This window comes from Meles meles, chromosome 20 (assembly GCF_922984935.1).
Source record: "Meles meles chromosome 20, mMelMel3.1 paternal haplotype, whole genome shotgun sequence".
Taxonomy (NCBI): Eukaryota; Metazoa; Chordata; class Mammalia; order Carnivora; family Mustelidae; genus Meles; species Meles meles.
Window position 1 is genome coordinate 11427240 of NC_060085.1, and position 18613 is coordinate 11445852.

Consider the following 18613-nt stretch of genomic DNA (forward strand, 5'->3'; position numbering starts at 1 on the left):
TTTTTTCTTTTTCGCATTTTTATATCACAGTTCATGCTCTGCATCTATTTATTGAAACATGGAACATCGGTGTTCACAACATAAGTGTTTATTCATTGACATGAAGGATTGCTTAGTGTCTTGTATGTTTTATCACCAAAAGATCTTCCTGTTTCTACATGAAAATTTCCACGCTACCTGCTAATATGATTCTCTCTATTGTTACATGAGATAACTACCTTTCCCTAATAATTGTCATAAATGCTAAGGGATCTTAGTATCCTCTATTTCATGCCTCCTTCCTGCTCAGAAATCTCTTCCACCTGCACAATCAGAGGATGCTTCACAGGAGAGCTGGATGTCCTGCCCATTGTGTAGTTCAGGGTCACCAGTTCTTCTGCACAAAAGTTAAAAGCGTATGTCATTCAAACTCTTCCAGTGACCCTGAAGGAAGCCCACACACAGTCACTTATTCATAAAGCCATTGGAAATGAACTTCAGTAATAGGATGATCACAACCACTCTCCTCATTTGTCAGATCATGGGCCACAAAAAAAAGCATCACATTTTCTAGGATTGTTGTGTCAGTCAACTCTTGCTGTGTGATAGGCTGCCCTTGTCAAATGGAAGAGCAATTGATGCAGTCTCATGGAACACAATGGTTATGAGAAAATTCTTGAGCCATTTTACAATAGAAGAAGATGCTTTTATTGTAGCACAGGTACATGACCCATGGACAGAAAGAGCTGCACTGGGATTGTGAGGAGAGACTGGCTGCATCCTTTTAAATTCATGGAGGGAATGGTGTTAGAGATAACGTTAAGTTTCTAAGGAATTTCTGTATGCTGAATGTGAGGCTTACAGGACCTTAGAGGTCTGACTATTGAAACCTAGGGTCGTTTTAGTCTCTAATGAAACATCAATATTAAGGCAGTCATGAGTTCCTGGGGTGATGTCATGCTCTGAATGTCTGAGGGATTCATTAGGGGCCGTGGGGTATAAGGAGATGGACTTTTAGCCACATTTCTCTTGCATTTGTTCTCATCATCAGTAATATCTTTACAGTCAAATGACATTATACTCTGGGAAGCATTTCTGATCTTTGCTGGGATGCTCATGAATCTGTGGTTAGTGATGAATCTCTACATTGCACTACTAAGACTCACCCAAGATGTGGTGTGGCCCAAGTGCTCTTCTGTCTCAGCCAATCCATGGTCTTTTTACTACATTTTTATATGTAGGTTATTCTTCTACTTCTAATTTAAATATACTATGTTAATTATTTTAATTTCATCATACTGTTCTACTTATTAACACCTGTTTTCCTTCCTTGTTAGAAGGTCTATCTTGCAAACCTTCAATGGAGATTCAGCTACTTGTGCTCTAGATCCTACCCTGATCCATGCATCACATATATTTTCCACTTAATTCAATTATTTGAACATAATTACACACAATAAATTGCATATTTAAAATGTAGAATTTGATGAAATAAAGAAGCTACTCCAAAATGAGGAGCACATAGTGCAAGTTTTCATTTATGTATAATTAAGACTTTTACATAAACTTTAACATCTTTGTTAGGTAATGGTTAAAAATTTCCAGCCCCTGAGCCTCTGTCCTTATTTCTGAAGGCCATGTGGAATGCTAAACATATCTTCATATGAATGTTGTAGGAAAAGAATGAAATGTGTGGAAATTAGTTTTTTACTCCAAAGAAAACAGCCAAGTATAGCAATTGTAAAAAGAATGAATGCTGAATCAACATGAAACAGAAGAATTCATAAATATAGATGCAAAATTATAAATTACAATGATGACCTTAATTCCAACCACAAATTTCTTTCCTATGCCACTGTCGCAAAGGCCTCGTAGTAAGGCCACATGCTCATTTAAGCCTGGAGGCATTTATTGAGCCAGCTGATGGGGCAGAATATCTACAAATTGATTTACTTTTTTAATGTACTTAATGTGGATTCTGCATTGGATTTGCCCTTATCTAAGGGAAGCTACAAGTGAATTGGAAGACTTAAAATCAGTTTTCTCAAATAATTTTATTGACTATGTCCATATGAGATTCCTCCTGCTCCTCTAAAACATCCCCACAGTACTTACTTTAAAAAAACCCATACATGCTCTTACAGTTCTGGAGTAAGGAGCTTGGCAGGAGTCTCGTCAGGCTAATAGCAAGATATCTGCAGGGCTGAGTTCCTTCTAGAGGCTCAAGGAAGAATCTGTTTCCTTTCCAATTCCAGTCTCTCTTGCTGGCCACCTGCATTTCTGGGCTCTGGTTTTTCTTCCTCCTTCAAAGCCAACAGAGCAGCATTTCCAATCTCTTTCTAACACCAACCCTTTTACAGCCTTTCTGAACATTCAGAGGACTGTGGTGATGACCTTGGTCCCACCTGGACAATCATAGCTAATCTCTTTATCTTAATGGCAGCTGATTCACAGCCCTGTTTAATCTTCTACCTTAACTCTTCTGTGCTATAACAAATAATATGTGAAAGATACTGGACATCAGAATGTGGACATATTTGGGAGGGTCTTATTCTGCACACTATAAAGTCTTTTTCATATGTGTGCTACTTTCGTCACTTATAAAAGCAATAAACTCAGACTTTACACAGCCTGAAGAATGAGTGAATACAGGTTTTCATCATAATTTCATGCAATGACCACATTCAGTGCAGAAGATTTAAAACTCCCTGCAACTATCTCTAACATTGGATCACACAGCCTTGCTAATGAAGAGTGATCTGTATACTAGGATCCACACATCAACATCACCTGGAAGCATGCTGGAAATACAGAATCTCTGAGCCACCCTGGAACTATGATAAGATCCCGAATATTTAGTGTGATCTGTGTGGATTCATAGGCACGCTGAAGTTGGGAGATGCTAGTCCGGATGGGTTTCTCAGGTTTTACGGTTGACATTTGTGGTAGGATAATCATATTTCAGGGTGCTTTCCTTTGTATTGTGAGTGTTCAGCAGCATCCCTTCAGACATTGCCAGACATGCCCAAGGATACATTCATTTCTGGTTGAGAAACTGCCCCAGAGCTTGAAAGCTAGAAGGATCCTGCAGAATGACACTCAAGGCCCACAGCATATCCATATATTCAATTGTGGACAGTTCATGAAACAGCACCAAGCACCATTTCTGGAACATAGATTGGAGTTCCTAAGTTTACTTCCTCAGGGATAATATTTTTATAAAAATTAAATCAAACAGTCCCTATAAAATGCAACCTCACTTTATTGTACAGAAAATGATCTAAACATACCTGGTTTAACATTATATAACATCATTTTATGACAAAGAACTAAGTGACAGCCCTTTGGGCTCTCTGCTCAGCAAAGAGCCTGCTTCCCCCTCTCTCTCTGCCTACCTCTCTGCCTACTTCTGATCTCTCTCTCTGTCAAGTAAACAAATAAATAAAAAGAAAAATTAAAAAAAAGAACTAAGTGACAGCCCTTCACTTGTATAAAGTAAGAAATTCCTAATTGTAAGAAATATAAATAAATATATAGTAAATATAAAGTATAAAGTAACAGTATAAATATATAACATTTATATTAATATATAACAAATATATTATAAATAACATAATATAAATATTATAAAATATTACAATATATTATATCATATAATATAAAATATTATAAAATCTATATAAATATATTATATGTAATATTATAAAAATATAAAGTATAAAGTAACATTAGAGAGAGAGAGAGAGAGAGATTAAGAAATTCCTAATTGTAACAGCAAATGTGTCTTGAAGCCAATGTGTGTAGTGGCCAAAGTTTATTATCAGAAGAGCCCTCTTCTCTGCCTTATTGAAAGAACAACAGACTGTGTCTGGAGATAGCAGGGCTGGATTCCCACCACATATCAATGCTTTGAAGATAAAGAGACCTAATCCAGGTGGCCACTGGGTCATAGACTTGGAGAAAATTGTAACTTGAAGCTGAGGTGAGATGCTAGAAGATTCACATATCAGGAAGGGGGCAAGTTCAGGGAAAGACAGTAGAAAAAAAAAGAAAAACATGACCTCTAACCTAGTCTTTTGGGAACTGAGATTCATTGGAAAAATAACTTTTATGTCCAGAGGACTTTCCCACTTGGGAGTCATGTGCTTAGAGTTTGGAGTCATGAGAGGGAAGTGTGACTAATGAGCAGACACAGGGAGTTGTAAATACCTTATCGTCTCCAGTCTGCCAGTCCTGGCAACCTTGGATAGGAAAGGCCATGATTCTTGTTTGTTTGTTCTGAGTCCTTATTCTGACTAGAGGCTGATGTTTCACTCCTTCCTGCTGCCTCATCTGAGGAGAGAACTTGAGTCCCTATCAGCTATCATCCAGGGAGGAATTCAACTTCCACAAGGACACCTTCCTGTCACACACCCCAGCCAGGTGAGTCCAACATCACAGTGGTCCATGGATGACAGGATCAGAGAGAATGGAATCCAAGAACATTGACCCATCACCATGTGAGAGTCAACTCAGCCCAGAACAAGTGATCACTGTATTTGCCTGTTTGTTCAAGTATTTATTGTATTATTAGTGCTAATGTCAATTTAACAGAGTAATAGCTACTCACTTTTGAAGGTTTTTCATATTCTTTTTTTTCCCCATTTTATTTATTTTTTTCAGCATAACAGTATTCATTGTTTTTGCACAACACCCAGTGCTCCATGCAAAACGTGCCCTCCCTATTACCCACCACCTGTTCCCCCAGCCTCCCACCCCTGACCCTTCAAAACCCTCAGGTTGTTTTTCAAAGTCCATAGTCTCTTATGGTTCGCCTCCCCTCCCCAATGTCCATAGCCCGCTCCCCCTCTCCCAATCCCACCTCCCCCCAGCAACCCCCAGTTTGTTTTGTGAGATTAAGAGTCACTTATGGTTTGTCTCCCTCCCAATCTCATCTTGTTTCATTTATTCTTCTCCTATCCCCCTAACCCCCCATGTTGTTTCTCCATGTCCTCATATCAGGGAGATCATATGATAGTTGTCTTTCTCCGATTGACTTATTTCACTAAGCATGATACGCTCTACTTCCATCCACGTCATCGCAAATGGCAAGATTTCATTTCTTTTGATGGCTGCATAGTATTCCATTGTGTATATATACCACATCTTCTTTATCCAGTCATCTGTTGATGGACATCTAGGTTCTTTCCATAGTCTGGCTATTGTAGACATTGCTGCTATAAACATTCAGGTACACGTGCCCCTTCGGATCACTATGTTTGTATCTTTAGGTTAAATACCCAGTAGTGCAATTGCTGGGTCGTAGGGTAGTTCTATTTTCAACATTTTGAGGAACTTCCATGCTGTTTTCCAGAGTGGTTGCACCAGCTTGCATTCCCACCAACAGTGGAGGAGGGTTCCCCTTTCTCCGCATCCTCGCCAGCATCTGTCATTTCCTGACTTGTTAATTTTAGCCATTCTGACTGGTGTGAGGTGATATCTCATTGTGGTTTTGATTTGTATTTCCCTGATGCCGAGTGACGTGGAGCACTTTTTCATGTCTGTTGGCCATCTGGATGTCTTCTTTGCAGAAATGTCTGTTCATGTCCTCTGCCCATTTCTTGTTTGGATTGTTTGTTCTTTGGGTGTTGAGTTTGCTAAGTTCCTTATAGATTTTGGATACTAGCCCTTTATACGATATGTCATTTGCAAATATCTTCTCCCATTCTGTCAGTTGTCTTTTGGTTTTGTTAACTGTTTCCTTTGCTGTGCAAAAGCTTTTGATCTTGATGAAATCCCAATAGTTCATTTTTGCCCTTGCTTCCCTTGCCTTTGCCGTTGTTCTTAGGAAGATGTTGCTACGGCTGAGGTCGAAGAGGTTGCTGCCTGCATTCTCCTCAAGGATTTTGATGGATTCTTTTCTCACATTGAGGTCCTTCATCCATTTGGAGTCTATTTTCGTGTCTGGTGTAAGGAAGTGGTCCAATTTCATTTTTCTGCATGTGGCTGTCCAATTTTCCCAGCACCATTTATTGAAGAGGCTGCCATATTCTTTATTATTAAACTGCTAATATAGCAAGGCTAGAAAAGTATGTTGAGATTGTTACACTCAATGTGTGGATCTAATTGGGTGTGATTTTTGTCCTCGGAGTCACTGATCAGCTGGAGCCAGCTTTGCCTGTCACACTGGAGAAGGGTTCATGGAGGACAGGAATATCTAAACACCCTACAATGCACGAGACACACCTCACCCCAGGGCAGGCTCTGGCCAGAATGTCCATATGCAGAGACAGAGAAACCCTGCAGTAAAGAATATCACTATTTGGATCACAGCTATCTTCAGGTTCTGCCTTCAACCTTGTAACACTTACTTCCTGCCCCCAAATTCACAGTAACCCCTTGGCTACCAGTTTAAAAGTTTTAACCACAGTGGTACCTGGGTGGCTCAGATGTTTAAGCATCTGCCTTCGCTCAGGTCATGATCTCTAGGTCCTGGGATCCAGCCCCACAGAGGGTTTTCAGCTCAGCAGATAGTCAGCTTCTCCCTTTCACTCTGCCTGTCCACCTGCTTATGCTCTCTCTGACTCTCAGATGAATAAATGACATATTTAAAATAAAATTAATTTCAATATTGTTGATTAATTAATTCAACACTGTTTGTTTGTTCAACAAAATATGCAACAGCTCTGTAACTCCCCCCCCCCCCCAGGCTGCTGGTGATGGAAATGTTTCTTGTTTTCTTAAATTGTCCTTCAGGTTCAGCAAACTTCATATATTTGATAGCTATTCTGATTGGCCTTTATCATTAGATGCCCATATGTTATTCTCTCTCTCTCTCTCTTCTCGTTTTTATTTTTAAAACATCATCAGCATTTCAAATTATTTCCTCTGATCATTGTTTCTCAATTGACATATGGAACATATTTTTACCATAAAAAATTTACATTTTATGTAAATCTACCTTCTTACTTCTGAATTTCTTGCTTTATTTAGGGGTGTTCCCATCTGTAACTTTTATGTGTGGTTTTATTCATGTTCGACTTTATTGTTTGGTTACGTGCATCCTGAAGTCATAAGTCCTCTGTTTTTTTATAGGGTCTGAGAGAGGGAACAGATTTCATAGTCTTCCAGATAGACACCCTTTTGACCACATTTATTGAGAAATTCAACTTTTTCCAAGGAAACTGAAATACAACCTTACCATGTGGTAAATGTCCCTATACATTGAGACCTGATTTCTAACTCATTTAACAAACAAATACTAAGTTTTCTAGGAACATTATATATTATATTCTTTTGTGTCTAGGAATTCTACAATTTAATTATTGGCCCATATTGACATCATTAATGATGGCTATTTTATATCCTATTTTAATTCATTTTGGTTTTTCATGCAGTTTTGCCTAGAACAGGTGTTTTGAAATTACTCAATTTACATTTTAACCTGGTTTTATGATCTCTTCATTCTGTTCATTCTATACCTATCCATATTCAAAGGGCTTTTTATATTAAACACATATATTCACAAAATTTGGTGAAAAAAACAAAAATGAGCAAAGAAGTTGAAGTCCCTACACTTTTAAACATGAACTATCACAATGAGGACAGAACATAATGAAATAAATGTGTGTATCAAATGACATCCACAGACAAAATGATATGAAGGAATACAAAAAGAATAGAATACAAAGAATACAAAATACAAAAAATACAAAATACAAAAGAAGGAATACAAAAAGATAGACTTGTCATGGTGGACAGGATTGTAGAGCGTGGTCTGTGGACCTCTTTGCACATTGGGCGAAATCCAGAATGAGGATTAGAGTGTGCCCACTGGTTCGTAAAATAGATCTATACCCAAAGCTCAAGAATATCAATAAAATATGCCACATAGAGAAGGGATAAAGGGACTAACATCCCCTATCAGACCACATAGAAATGAATTGGCCAGAAATGATGCAGGGGTACATGAAAAATAAGTCTCCAGTGTTTGATATAAAAATGCCCAACTTGTGTTGTGTTGTGTACACTTCCTTTTGTGAAGTGTTTGTTTAACCCAATGCTCAATTTTAAGAATGTGTTTGTGTGTGTGTGTGTGTGTGTGTGTGTGTGTGTGTGTGTATTGGGGCATATATTTTAATATTTAAATAAATGATTTACCCATGGGAGGCTTAAGAATTCGAAAGTCTGCATTTTGCAGGGGAACAGTCAGTGATCTGGACCATGTGGGTTGGATCCATTTCCATTCTTGGCACAATCAGGATGGCAGGGAATGGTGGTGGTGTGTGTGTGTGTGTGTGTGTGTGTGTGTGTGTGTGACTTGTAGAATGTGAGCAGTCCCCATAACAAAGTGCCAGGACTCAGGACTCCCAAGGTGACAAGAGAGGCCACTAAGAAGGGGATCTGGTTCAATTCATGAGATGCCTTTGCAACACAATGAATACAGTGGGAGAGGCAGTGTTGTCAAGGAAGCCCCTGTGCCTTGAGGTTTCGAGTTAGCAGAGAGGCCACTTCTCTACTCAGTGTGTCTGACAACTTCGCTCCTCAGACTCGCTCTTGCTCATTCCCCTTGTAGCACTGGCTTTGCTTTTTTCACTTGAACATTTGGAAACAAGTACCTTTCTTGAGGCCTTTGCACTGGCAACTCTGTCTCCTTCAAAATCCTTTATCTGCCTCCATCTCTTACTTGAGATTTTTTGTTCCAATGTCACCTTGTTCACGGAATTGACTTACATACCCAGAAAAGAGCATGCCGCATTCACTCTGCTTTATCCCTGCTTTCCTTTTCTTCATACCATCTCCACCCTCTGAAATGCTATTTATTTTCTTATTTGTTAATGTATTATTTCTCCATTATTGAGTGATAGGGAGTTTTGTTCTTTAGAACCCTATATTCATCACCTTGACAATGCCTAAATCGTGGCCAGGACTTAATTTGTATATCTGGGATTTGTAATATTTTTTTAACTAAAAGTGTGGAATACATGTTCTTTTGTAAATTAAATGATGGAAACAAAAATTCTCCTAACTATGGTGGTACAGGGGATCCCCTGAATGGGACCTTATCCATGTACAAAATATTAAAATGAATACAGACTACAAAATTAATTATGAATTAGAATTAGTCTAATTAAAATGAATTAGACTACAAAATTTAAAAGGTAGCATTTTAAGCCTGTGAGCGTATGAAAATTAATCATGCTATTTGCCTCTGTCCATGAAGTCACCTCCACCACATGAAACCCAGCAATGATACGCGAATTTCAGAGTTTCTTCTCCTGGGATTTTCAGAGGACCCAGAACTGCAGCCCCTCATATTTGGGCTTTTCCTCTCCATGTACCTGATCACTGTGGTTGGAAACCTGCTCATCATTCTGGCCGTCCGCTCTGACTCCCACCTCCACACCCCCATGTACTTCTTCCTGGCCAACCTGTCCTTTGTAGACATCTTTTCCACTTCCACCACTGTCCCTAAGATGCTGATGAGTATACAGACAAAAAGTAAAGTCATAACCTATGCAGGCTGTGTCACACAGATTTATTTTTTTGTACTCTTTGCTGTGTTGGATGTCTTTCTCCTGGCCGTGATGGCCTATGATCGCTTTGTGGCCATCTGTCACCCCCTACACTACATGGTTATCATGAACCCTCAGCTCTGTGGACTGCTGGTTATGATGTGCTGGATCATATGTGTCCTGCATTCCCTGCTACAAACCTTAATGGTGTTGCGGCTGTCCTTCTGTACAGCGGTGGAAATCCCCCACTATTTCTGTGAACTCAATCAGATGATCCAACTCGCCTGTTCTGACACCTTTCTCAATAACATGGTGATGTATTCTGCATCTGTCCTGCTGGGTGGTGGTCCTTTTGCTGGGATCCTTTACTCTTATTCTAAGATTGTTTCCTCCATATGTGGAATATCATCAGCTCAGTGCAAGTATAAAGCATTTTCCACCTGTGCATCTCACCTTTCTGTTGTCTCCTTATTTTATTGTACAATGCTTGGTGTGTACCTTAGCTCTGCTGCTACCCAGAGCTCCCATGCAAGTGCAGTGGCCTCGGTGATGTACACGGTGGTCACACCCATGTTGAACCCCTTCATCTACAGCCTGAGGAACAAAGATGTAAAGAGGGCTCTGAAAACATTCTTTGTGAAGGAGACTCTATGTGGCCAATTGTCATAGGAAAGAACAACTTCCTGAGATTGCTTAAGTTTAGTTTCCTGAGCAAAATTTTATTGGATAAGTGTTTTTATTCAGTTCCTAATGACAATATAAAATGAGTACATTAGTGTTTAAAACACATTTATGATCTGATAATTCAAGGGGTCAAAATTCTGAAATGGTTCTCATTGGGCTAAAAAAAATGTTTGAAAGACTTGGTTCATTCTGGAAGCTACAGGGACAATGTGCTTTTTTTTAAATTTCAAAATCATTAAAAGAGTGCAAAAAATTCTAAATATATTTCTTATAATTCTTATAATAAACAAGTGCTTCACAGTAAGGGACCAAATAAGTAAATTTACAAGTATGAAATTCCTAATCATGTGGCAAATGTGTCATGGAGCTGAGGTATGCCTTGCTCAAGATATTTTGTTTATTTGTTTGTTTGGGTTTTTAAAGATTTTCTTTATTTATTTGTCAGAGAGAGAGAGAGAGAAAGAGCATGCACAAGCAGGGCTAGTGACATGCAGAGGGAGAAGCAGGATCCCCACTAGCAAGGAGCCTGATGTGAGACTAATCCCAGTATTCCAGGATCATGACCTGAGCTGAAGGCAGATGCCCAATGGACTGAGCCACCCAGGCATCCCTTGCTCAAAGTTTATATCAAAAAAGCTTAGTTATCCTCGCTGAAAAGGAAAACAGTGATATTCTATAGATCACAGGGCTCTGTGTCCAACACAAGTCAACATTTGGGAGATCCAAGGGATCTAATCGATACACATTGCTCAGTCTTAGACTTTGTGGAAAAGTTGAAGTCAGGGTTGGGATAAAGTGCTGAAAGGTCTGTACTTTGGGAGCAACAGAGCTCCTGAGGAAGAGCTCTGGATTCACTTGGTTTTAACCTAGTCTGTAAGGAACTCACAATCTCTAGGAAAATTTTCCTTCATGTCCACACCAGTGTCCCATAGGAAACTCGAGTGCTTAGAGGTTGGAGGAGGAGGAAGGAAACATGCCTCATGAACAGACAGAGGAAGCTCTAAATATCTCCTGTGTAGCAGTCCCTCTGCCCGTTCCCCCTTGGGTTGAATGGGACAAGATTGCTGTCTCTGGAATCCTAAGTTTGGCTGGAAGACAAATGCCAGCCTCCTTTCTGCTATCTTGTGAGGGGACAGAGTTGAGTCACCACTATCCCCACCCAGGAGGAATTCAGACTGACACATAGAGACCCCTCCAACAGAGCTGCCATTCAGGTGAGTCCCAGAACCCAACATGTCCTGAAGGCAAGGGTTAGACAAAATCCAATCCTGCTGCATTTACCTGAGGTCACCTGACAGCCTCCAGACTAGCTCAGAACCTGGGGATCTCTATGCTCAATTGCTTGTCTGATGAACTGATGAATGAATTCATTGATGATGTTAAAGAAAGAAGTGAATAGTGAGCTCAGCAACACATGGGTTATTGGTGACAATGAAGTGAAGGGATAGGAGGCATAAAGTACTTCCAATAAAAATAGAACATAACCACTGAGTTTTGCAATTAAACAGAATAAGAATATTAGGTATGGAGGGATGTCCAGTCTTTTTTGTCTTTAAAATGGGACATATTGGACTCCGTTTCCATACTGATGAGAAAAACTTAGACCAATTTATTTCTTGCAGTAGGACCCTGCAAGAGTAATTCATGAGGCATACATTTTCACAGCATCCCCTCCTCCTCTGGATATTCACATGAAAGCAATAATCCAACAATGAAAACTATATGAAGGAGCTTTGCTTTGAAATGATTTCATTACTAAGAGAGCTGAATATATTTGTGGATTAGGCTTTTCAATTTTTCTGTACAGTACATTGTCTCTACCATGTCATTGCATTTGTACAGTGGAGTCAGTGGTTTATTCCTGCTTTTGATTGCCTTCTTTCAAACAAGGAATCAGAAGAGGGGTTTCTCTTTGTTTTACCAACTTTGTTGTTTTCATTGTGTTCTAATGTATATGTATTGACATATATGTGCTGAATTGTGTTATTAGTAGTATGGCCTCAGATCTGTCACTCAGTATATTGTATTCTTTATATTGCTTTTTTGATATTATCCATTTTGAAATATTGAGCTGTCACTGATTTTTTTTTTACTTAGCAGTACTTGCAATAAACAAAAATGAAAATAAATGATACTTTGTATATTGAGTGCTAATAAATCACCTCTATATGTATTACCCAATTGTTTTTGCAGCTCTGTCATTCCCCATGGGTCTTTGTCTCTTTGTGATGAGATCCATTTCTAAACGCTGCATCATATTTGACCATCATCTCTTCTTTACATTTGGCTGAAGATTGCCTTTACTGTCATAAGCCTATTTCAATCCACATATCATTATGTCGGAAAAAAGTAATCACTTAGTGCTTACTCCCCAGTTGTAAAGATCATTCACTCATATTATTTTATTCCAAGTCTTTGTACATTTAATCTGGAATTAGTGACCCATCTTGACAGCACTGAATTATTACTTTATGTGTTCACATACATTAGTTTTAGATTCTCATCGAATTTTGTTTTACAAAGTTGGGGTGGGGGTGGGAGGTTGGGGGAACCATGTGGTGGGTAATAGAGAGGGCATGTATTGCATGGAGCACTAGGTGTTGTGCAAAAACAATGAATACTGTTACGCTGAAAAAAAAAATAAATTTATTAAAAACAAACAAATAAATAAATAAATAAAAGAAAACAGTATACTTGACATAATTTCATTCCTCCTGACAACCATTATTCCTTAAGTATTTAGCATCTTTAAAAACTTCCCCTCCTCACTGAACTCATGGCTTTCTCCCCATGATTCTTTAGTCTTGCGGCTACTTCAATTTTTTTTTCTTTTTTCAATTTTTTTTCTTTTTTCTTTTTTCTTCTTCTCCTAAATTTTTTAAAACTTTTACACGTTTCTTTTTTAACGTTTTTTGACTAGCTTATCTAAATATATTTTTTTCTTTCTTTTTTATATATTTTCTTTATTTGTTTTATTTTTTTAAATTTTTTTCCTTTTTTTTCTGAACCTCTTTTTATCCCCTTTCTCCCCCCCCCCCACAATTAGGGGTCTCTTCTCATTTGGTTACAGCGCATTTTTCTGGGGTCTTTGCCACCCTTTTAGTAGTTTATTTGCTCCTTCATATCCTCTTATCTGGACAAAATGACAAGGCAGAAAATATCACCACAAACAAAAGAACATGAGACAGTACCAAAGGCTAGGGACCTAATCAACACAGACATGGGTAATATGTCAGATCAAGAGTTCAGAATGACGATTCTGAACATTCTAGCCGGGCTCGAAAAAGGCATGGAAGATATTAGAGAAACCCTCTCTGGAGATATTAAAGCCCTTTCTGGAGAAATTAAAGAACTAAAATCTAACCAAGTTGAAATAAAAAAAGCTATTAATGAGGTGCAATCAAAAATGGAATCTCTCACTGCTAGGATAAATGAGGCAGAAGAAAGAATTAGTGATATAGAAGACCAAATGACAGAGAATAAAGAAGCCGAACAAAAGAGGGACAAACAGCTACTGGACCATGAGGGGAGAATTCGAGAGATAAGTGACACCATAAGACGAAACAACATTAGAATAATTGGGATTCCAGAAGAAGAAGAAACAGAGAGGGGAGCAGAAGGTCTATTGGAGAGAATCATTGGAGAGAATTTCCCTAATATGGCAAAGGGAACAAGCATCAAAATCCAGGAGATGCAGAGAACCCCCCTCAAAGTCAACAAGAATAGGTCCACACCCCGTCACCTAATAGAAAAATTTACAAGTCTTAGCGACAAAGAGAAAATCCTGAAAGCAGCCCGAGAAAAGAAGTCTGTAACATACAATGGTAAAAATATTAGATTGGCGGCAGACTTATCCACAGAGACCTGGCAGGCCAGGAAGAGCTGGCATGATATATTCAGAGCACTCAACGAGAAAAAAATGCAGCCAAGAATACTCTATCCAGCTAGGCTATCACTGAAAATAGAAGGAGAGATCAAAAGCTTCCAGGACAAACAAAAACTGAAAGAATTTGCAAACACCAAACCAGGTCTCCAGGAAATATTGAAAGGGGTCCTCTAAGCAAAGAGAGAGCCTAAAAGTAGTAGATCAGAAAGGTACAGAGACAATATACAGTAACAGTCACCTTACAGGCTAATAATGGCACTAAATTCATATCTCTCAATAGTTACCCTGAATGTTAATGGGCTAAATGCCCCAATCAAAAGACACAGGGTATCAGAATGGATAAAAAAACAAAACCCATCAGTATGTTGCCTACAAGAAACTCATTTTAGACACAAAGACACCTCCAGATTTAAAGTGAGGGGGTGGAAAACAATTTACCATGCTAATGGGCATCAGAAGAAAGCTGGGGTGGCAATCCTTATATCAGATCAATTAGATTTTAAGCCAAAGACTATAATAAGAGATGAGGAAGGACACTATATCCTACTCAAAGGGTCTGTCCAACAAGAAGATCTAACAATTTTAAATATCTATGCCCCTAACGTGGGAGCAGCCAACTATATCAACCAATTAATAACAAAATCAAAGAAACACATCAATAATAATACAATAATAGTAGGGGACTTGAACACTCCCCTCACTGAAATGGACAGATCATCCAAGCAAAAGATCAACAAGGAAATAAAGGCCTTAAATGACACACTGGACCAGATGGACATCACAGATATATTCAGAACATTTCATCCCAATGCAACAGAATACACATTCTTCTCTAGTGCACATGGAACCTTCTCCAGAATAGATCACATCCTGGGTCAGAAATCAGGTCTCAACCGGTATCAAAAGATTGGGATCATTCCCTGCATATTTTCAGACCACAATGCTCTGAAGCTAGAACTCAATCCCAAGAGGAAAGCTGGAAAGAACCCAAATACATGGAGACTAAACAGCATCCTTCTAAAGAATGAATGGGTCAACCAGGAAATTAAAGAAGAATTGAAAAAATTCATGGAAACAAATGATAATGAAAACACAACAGTTCAAAATCTGTGGGACACAGCAAAGGCAGTCCTGAGAGGAAAATATATAGCGGTACAAGCCTTTCTCAAGAAACAAGAAAGGTCTCAAGTACACAACCTAACCCTACACGTAAAGGAGCTGGAGAAAGAACAAGAAATACACCCTAAACCCAGCAGGAGAAGAGAAATCATAAAGATCAGAGCAGAAATCAATGAAATAGAAACCAGAAAAACAATAGGAAAAATCAATGAAACTAGGAGCTGGTTCTTTGAAAGAATCAATGAGATTGATAAACCCCTGGCCAGACTCATCAAAAAGAAAAGAGAAAGGACCCAAATCAATAAAATCATGAATGAAAGAGGAGAGATCACAACTAACACCAAAGAAATACAGACAATTAGAAGAACATACTATGAGCAACTCTACGCCAACAAATTGGACAATCTGGAAGAAATGGATGCATTCCTAGAGACATATAAACTACCACAACTGAACCAGGAAGAAATAGAAAACCTGAACAGGCCCATAACCAGTAAGGAGATTGAAACAGTCATCAAAAATCTCCAAACAAACAAAAGCCCAGGGCCAGACGGCTTCCCAGGGGAATTCTACCAAACATTTAAAGAAGAACTAATTCCTATTCTCCTGAAACTGTTCCAAAAAATAGAAACGGAAGGAAAACTTCCAAACTCATTTTATGAGGCCAGCATCACCTTGATCCCAAAACCAGACAAGGATCCCACCAAAAAAGAGAACTACAGACCAATATCCTTGATGAACACAGACGCAAAAATTCTCGCCAAAGTACTAGCCAATAGGATTCAACAGTACATTAAAAGGATTATTCACCACGATCAAGTGGGATTTATTCCAGGGCTGCAGGGTTGGTTCAACATCCGCAAATCAATCAATGTGATACAACACATTAATAAAGAAAGAACAAGAACCATATGATACTCTCAATAGATGCTGAAAAAGCATTTGACAAAGTACAGCATCCTTTCCTGATCAAAACTCTTCAAAGTGTAGGGATAGAGGGCACATACCTCAATATTATCAAAGCCATCTATGAAAAACCCACCGCAAATATTCTCAATGGAGAAAAACTGAAAGCTTTTCCGCTAAGGTCAGGAACACGGCAGGGATGTCCATTATCACCACTGCTATTAAACATAGTACTAGAAAAAACAAAAAGAAATTAAAGTCATCCAAATTGGTAAAGAAGAAGTCAAACTATCACTCTTCGCAGATGATATAATACTATATGTGGAAAACCCAAAAGACTCCACTCCAAAACTGCTAGAACTTGTACAGGAATTCAGTAAAGTGTCAGGATATAAAATCAATGCACAGAAATCAGTTGCATTTCTGTACACCAACAACAAGACAGAAGAAAGAGAAATTAAGGAGTCAATCCCATTTACAATTGTACCCAAAACTATAAGATACCTAGGAATAAACCTAACCAAAGAGACTAAGAATCTATTCACAGAAAATTATAAAGTACTCATGAAAGAAATTGAGGAAGACACAAAGAAATGGAAAAATGTTCCATGCTCCTGGATTGGAAGAATAAATATTGTGAAAATGTCCATGCTACCTAAAGCAATCTACACATTTAATGCAATTCCTATCAAAATACCATCCATTTTTTTCAAAGAAATGGAACAAATAATCCTAAAATTTATATGGAACCAGAAAAGACCTCGAATAGCCAAAGGAATACCAAAACCTTTCTGATGGCTGAGTAACATTCCATTGTATATATGAACCTCATTTAACTAAAGGGTACTATGCTTAGAGAAATAAGTCAAGCAGAGAAAGACAGTTATCATGTCTGCATATGGAAAACCTTACAATTTAGATCCTTCCCATGGGTAAATGAGTGATTATGACCAGTGAAGAGATTTGATTAAGTTTTTTTTTCTTCCACTTCACGAATGTTTCCATTCATTTCCATACCTCTTAGTAATGGAGTATTACAAAGTAAAGGTATTTGCCATGCCATGCCATGCATATTAAATACAATTTCTCATGTGAATACTCAGGGTGAGAGAGGGTGCTGAGAAATGTATGTCCCAGGAATTGCTGTTGCAAGGGAATAGTTACCTGAGTGGGTCTGGCTTTCTGTGAATGCAGAACACACTCAAAACCACCACATCTTAAACAGCTCACTGCACACAACTCCAATCCTAATAATCCGTTTCTTGTTCCCCTCAGCTGCAAAGCTCCTTGGAGATTATCTGATTCCCACCACATATTGTCAAAAATAATGCCTGTATTGCTGAGTCCAATGGACACTTCTCTTTTGAACACATTATACAAAATAATATTAAATGAGTCTCCCTAGTCCTAGGTGACCTCAGGTAAAAATGCTCAGGTTCCATTCTCTCTGACCCTTTCTGAAATATGTGCTGAGTTCTCAGATTCACCTGGTGGGGACTAGAAGATGAAGGTTTCTGGGTGGAGGTCTGAATTCCTCCCTGTATGGTTGAAGATGGAGACCCAAGCTCTGTTCTCAGACAGGACAGGAGGAAGCTGGGAAACATGGGTCCCCCAGCCAGACAGAGGAACACAAAAATAAGAACCATGTCCTGGACAGTCCATGGCTTCACTTGCTGATGTTCTGCTGCAGAGGAAATATTTACAGCTCCCTGTGTCTGCTCACTAGGCACTGTTACCACTGTCTTTGAACCTCACAGCACTTCATTCCCAGTGGGCCACTGGTCTGGACAGAAAGGAAAATTTCCTGCTGGTACTCTTTCCTGGGAGACCAGATTACAAGTCAGGTGAATCCAGTTTTGTATTTCTCATTCAAATAAATTTGCCTGCCTTCCAGAGATCTAATCTCCTTGTCCTTTACCTTAATCTTGAGATGATATTGAATTTCTTTACTTCAGGGTTCACTTTACAATTCAAAGATTTGTGGTGATGCTTGTAGATAAGCCACTTGATTTTTTTAAAGAATTCATTTATTTGGGCGCCTGGGTGGCTCAGTGGGTTAAGCAGCTGCCTTTGGCTCAGGTCATGATCTCAGGGTCCTGGGATCGAGTCCCGCATCGGGCTCTTTGCTCAGCAGGGAGCCTGCTTCCCTCTCTCTTTCTCTCTGCCTGCCTCTCTGTCTACTTGTGATCTCTCTCTGTCAAATAAATAAATAAAATCTAAAAAAAAAAAAGAATTTATTTATTTATTTCTTTGACAGAGAGAGACAGCGAGAGAGGGAATACAAGCAGAGGAAACGGGACAGGGAGAAGCAGGCTTCCTGCCAAACAGGGAGCCCTATGTGGGCTAGATCCCAGGATGCTGGAATCATGACCTGAGCTGAAGGCAGGTGCTTAAGGACTGAGCTACCCAGGCGCCCAAGCCACTTGATTCTCTTCATGTGCAGTTTTGAAAGAAGTCTCAGTACTCACCCTAGAGTCTGAAATTGATTCTCCAAAGTGAAAGCCCCTGAGCTGACATCAAACAAACCTCTGAAAAACTTTCATGA

The 18613-nt window shown here is 39.0% G+C and overlaps 1 protein-coding gene across 1 annotated transcript; it reads left to right on the forward strand.

Annotated features, from left to right (window-relative positions):
- Window positions 1-9194: 9194 nt before the first annotated feature.
- LOC123932652 (olfactory receptor-like protein OLF4) lies at window positions 9195-10142 on the forward strand. The gene has a single exon (XM_045991123.1). It carries the CDS (start codon window positions 9195-9197, stop codon window positions 10140-10142), a length of 948 nt encoding a protein of 315 aa, XP_045847079.1.
- Window positions 10143-18613: the final 8471 nt, after the last annotated feature.

What these genes read in the sequence shown, in the direction of transcription:
- LOC123932652 (XM_045991123.1), top strand. Translation starts at nt 9,195, where the DNA reads ATGAAACCCAGCAATGATACGCGAATTTCAGAGTTTCTTCTCCTGGGA.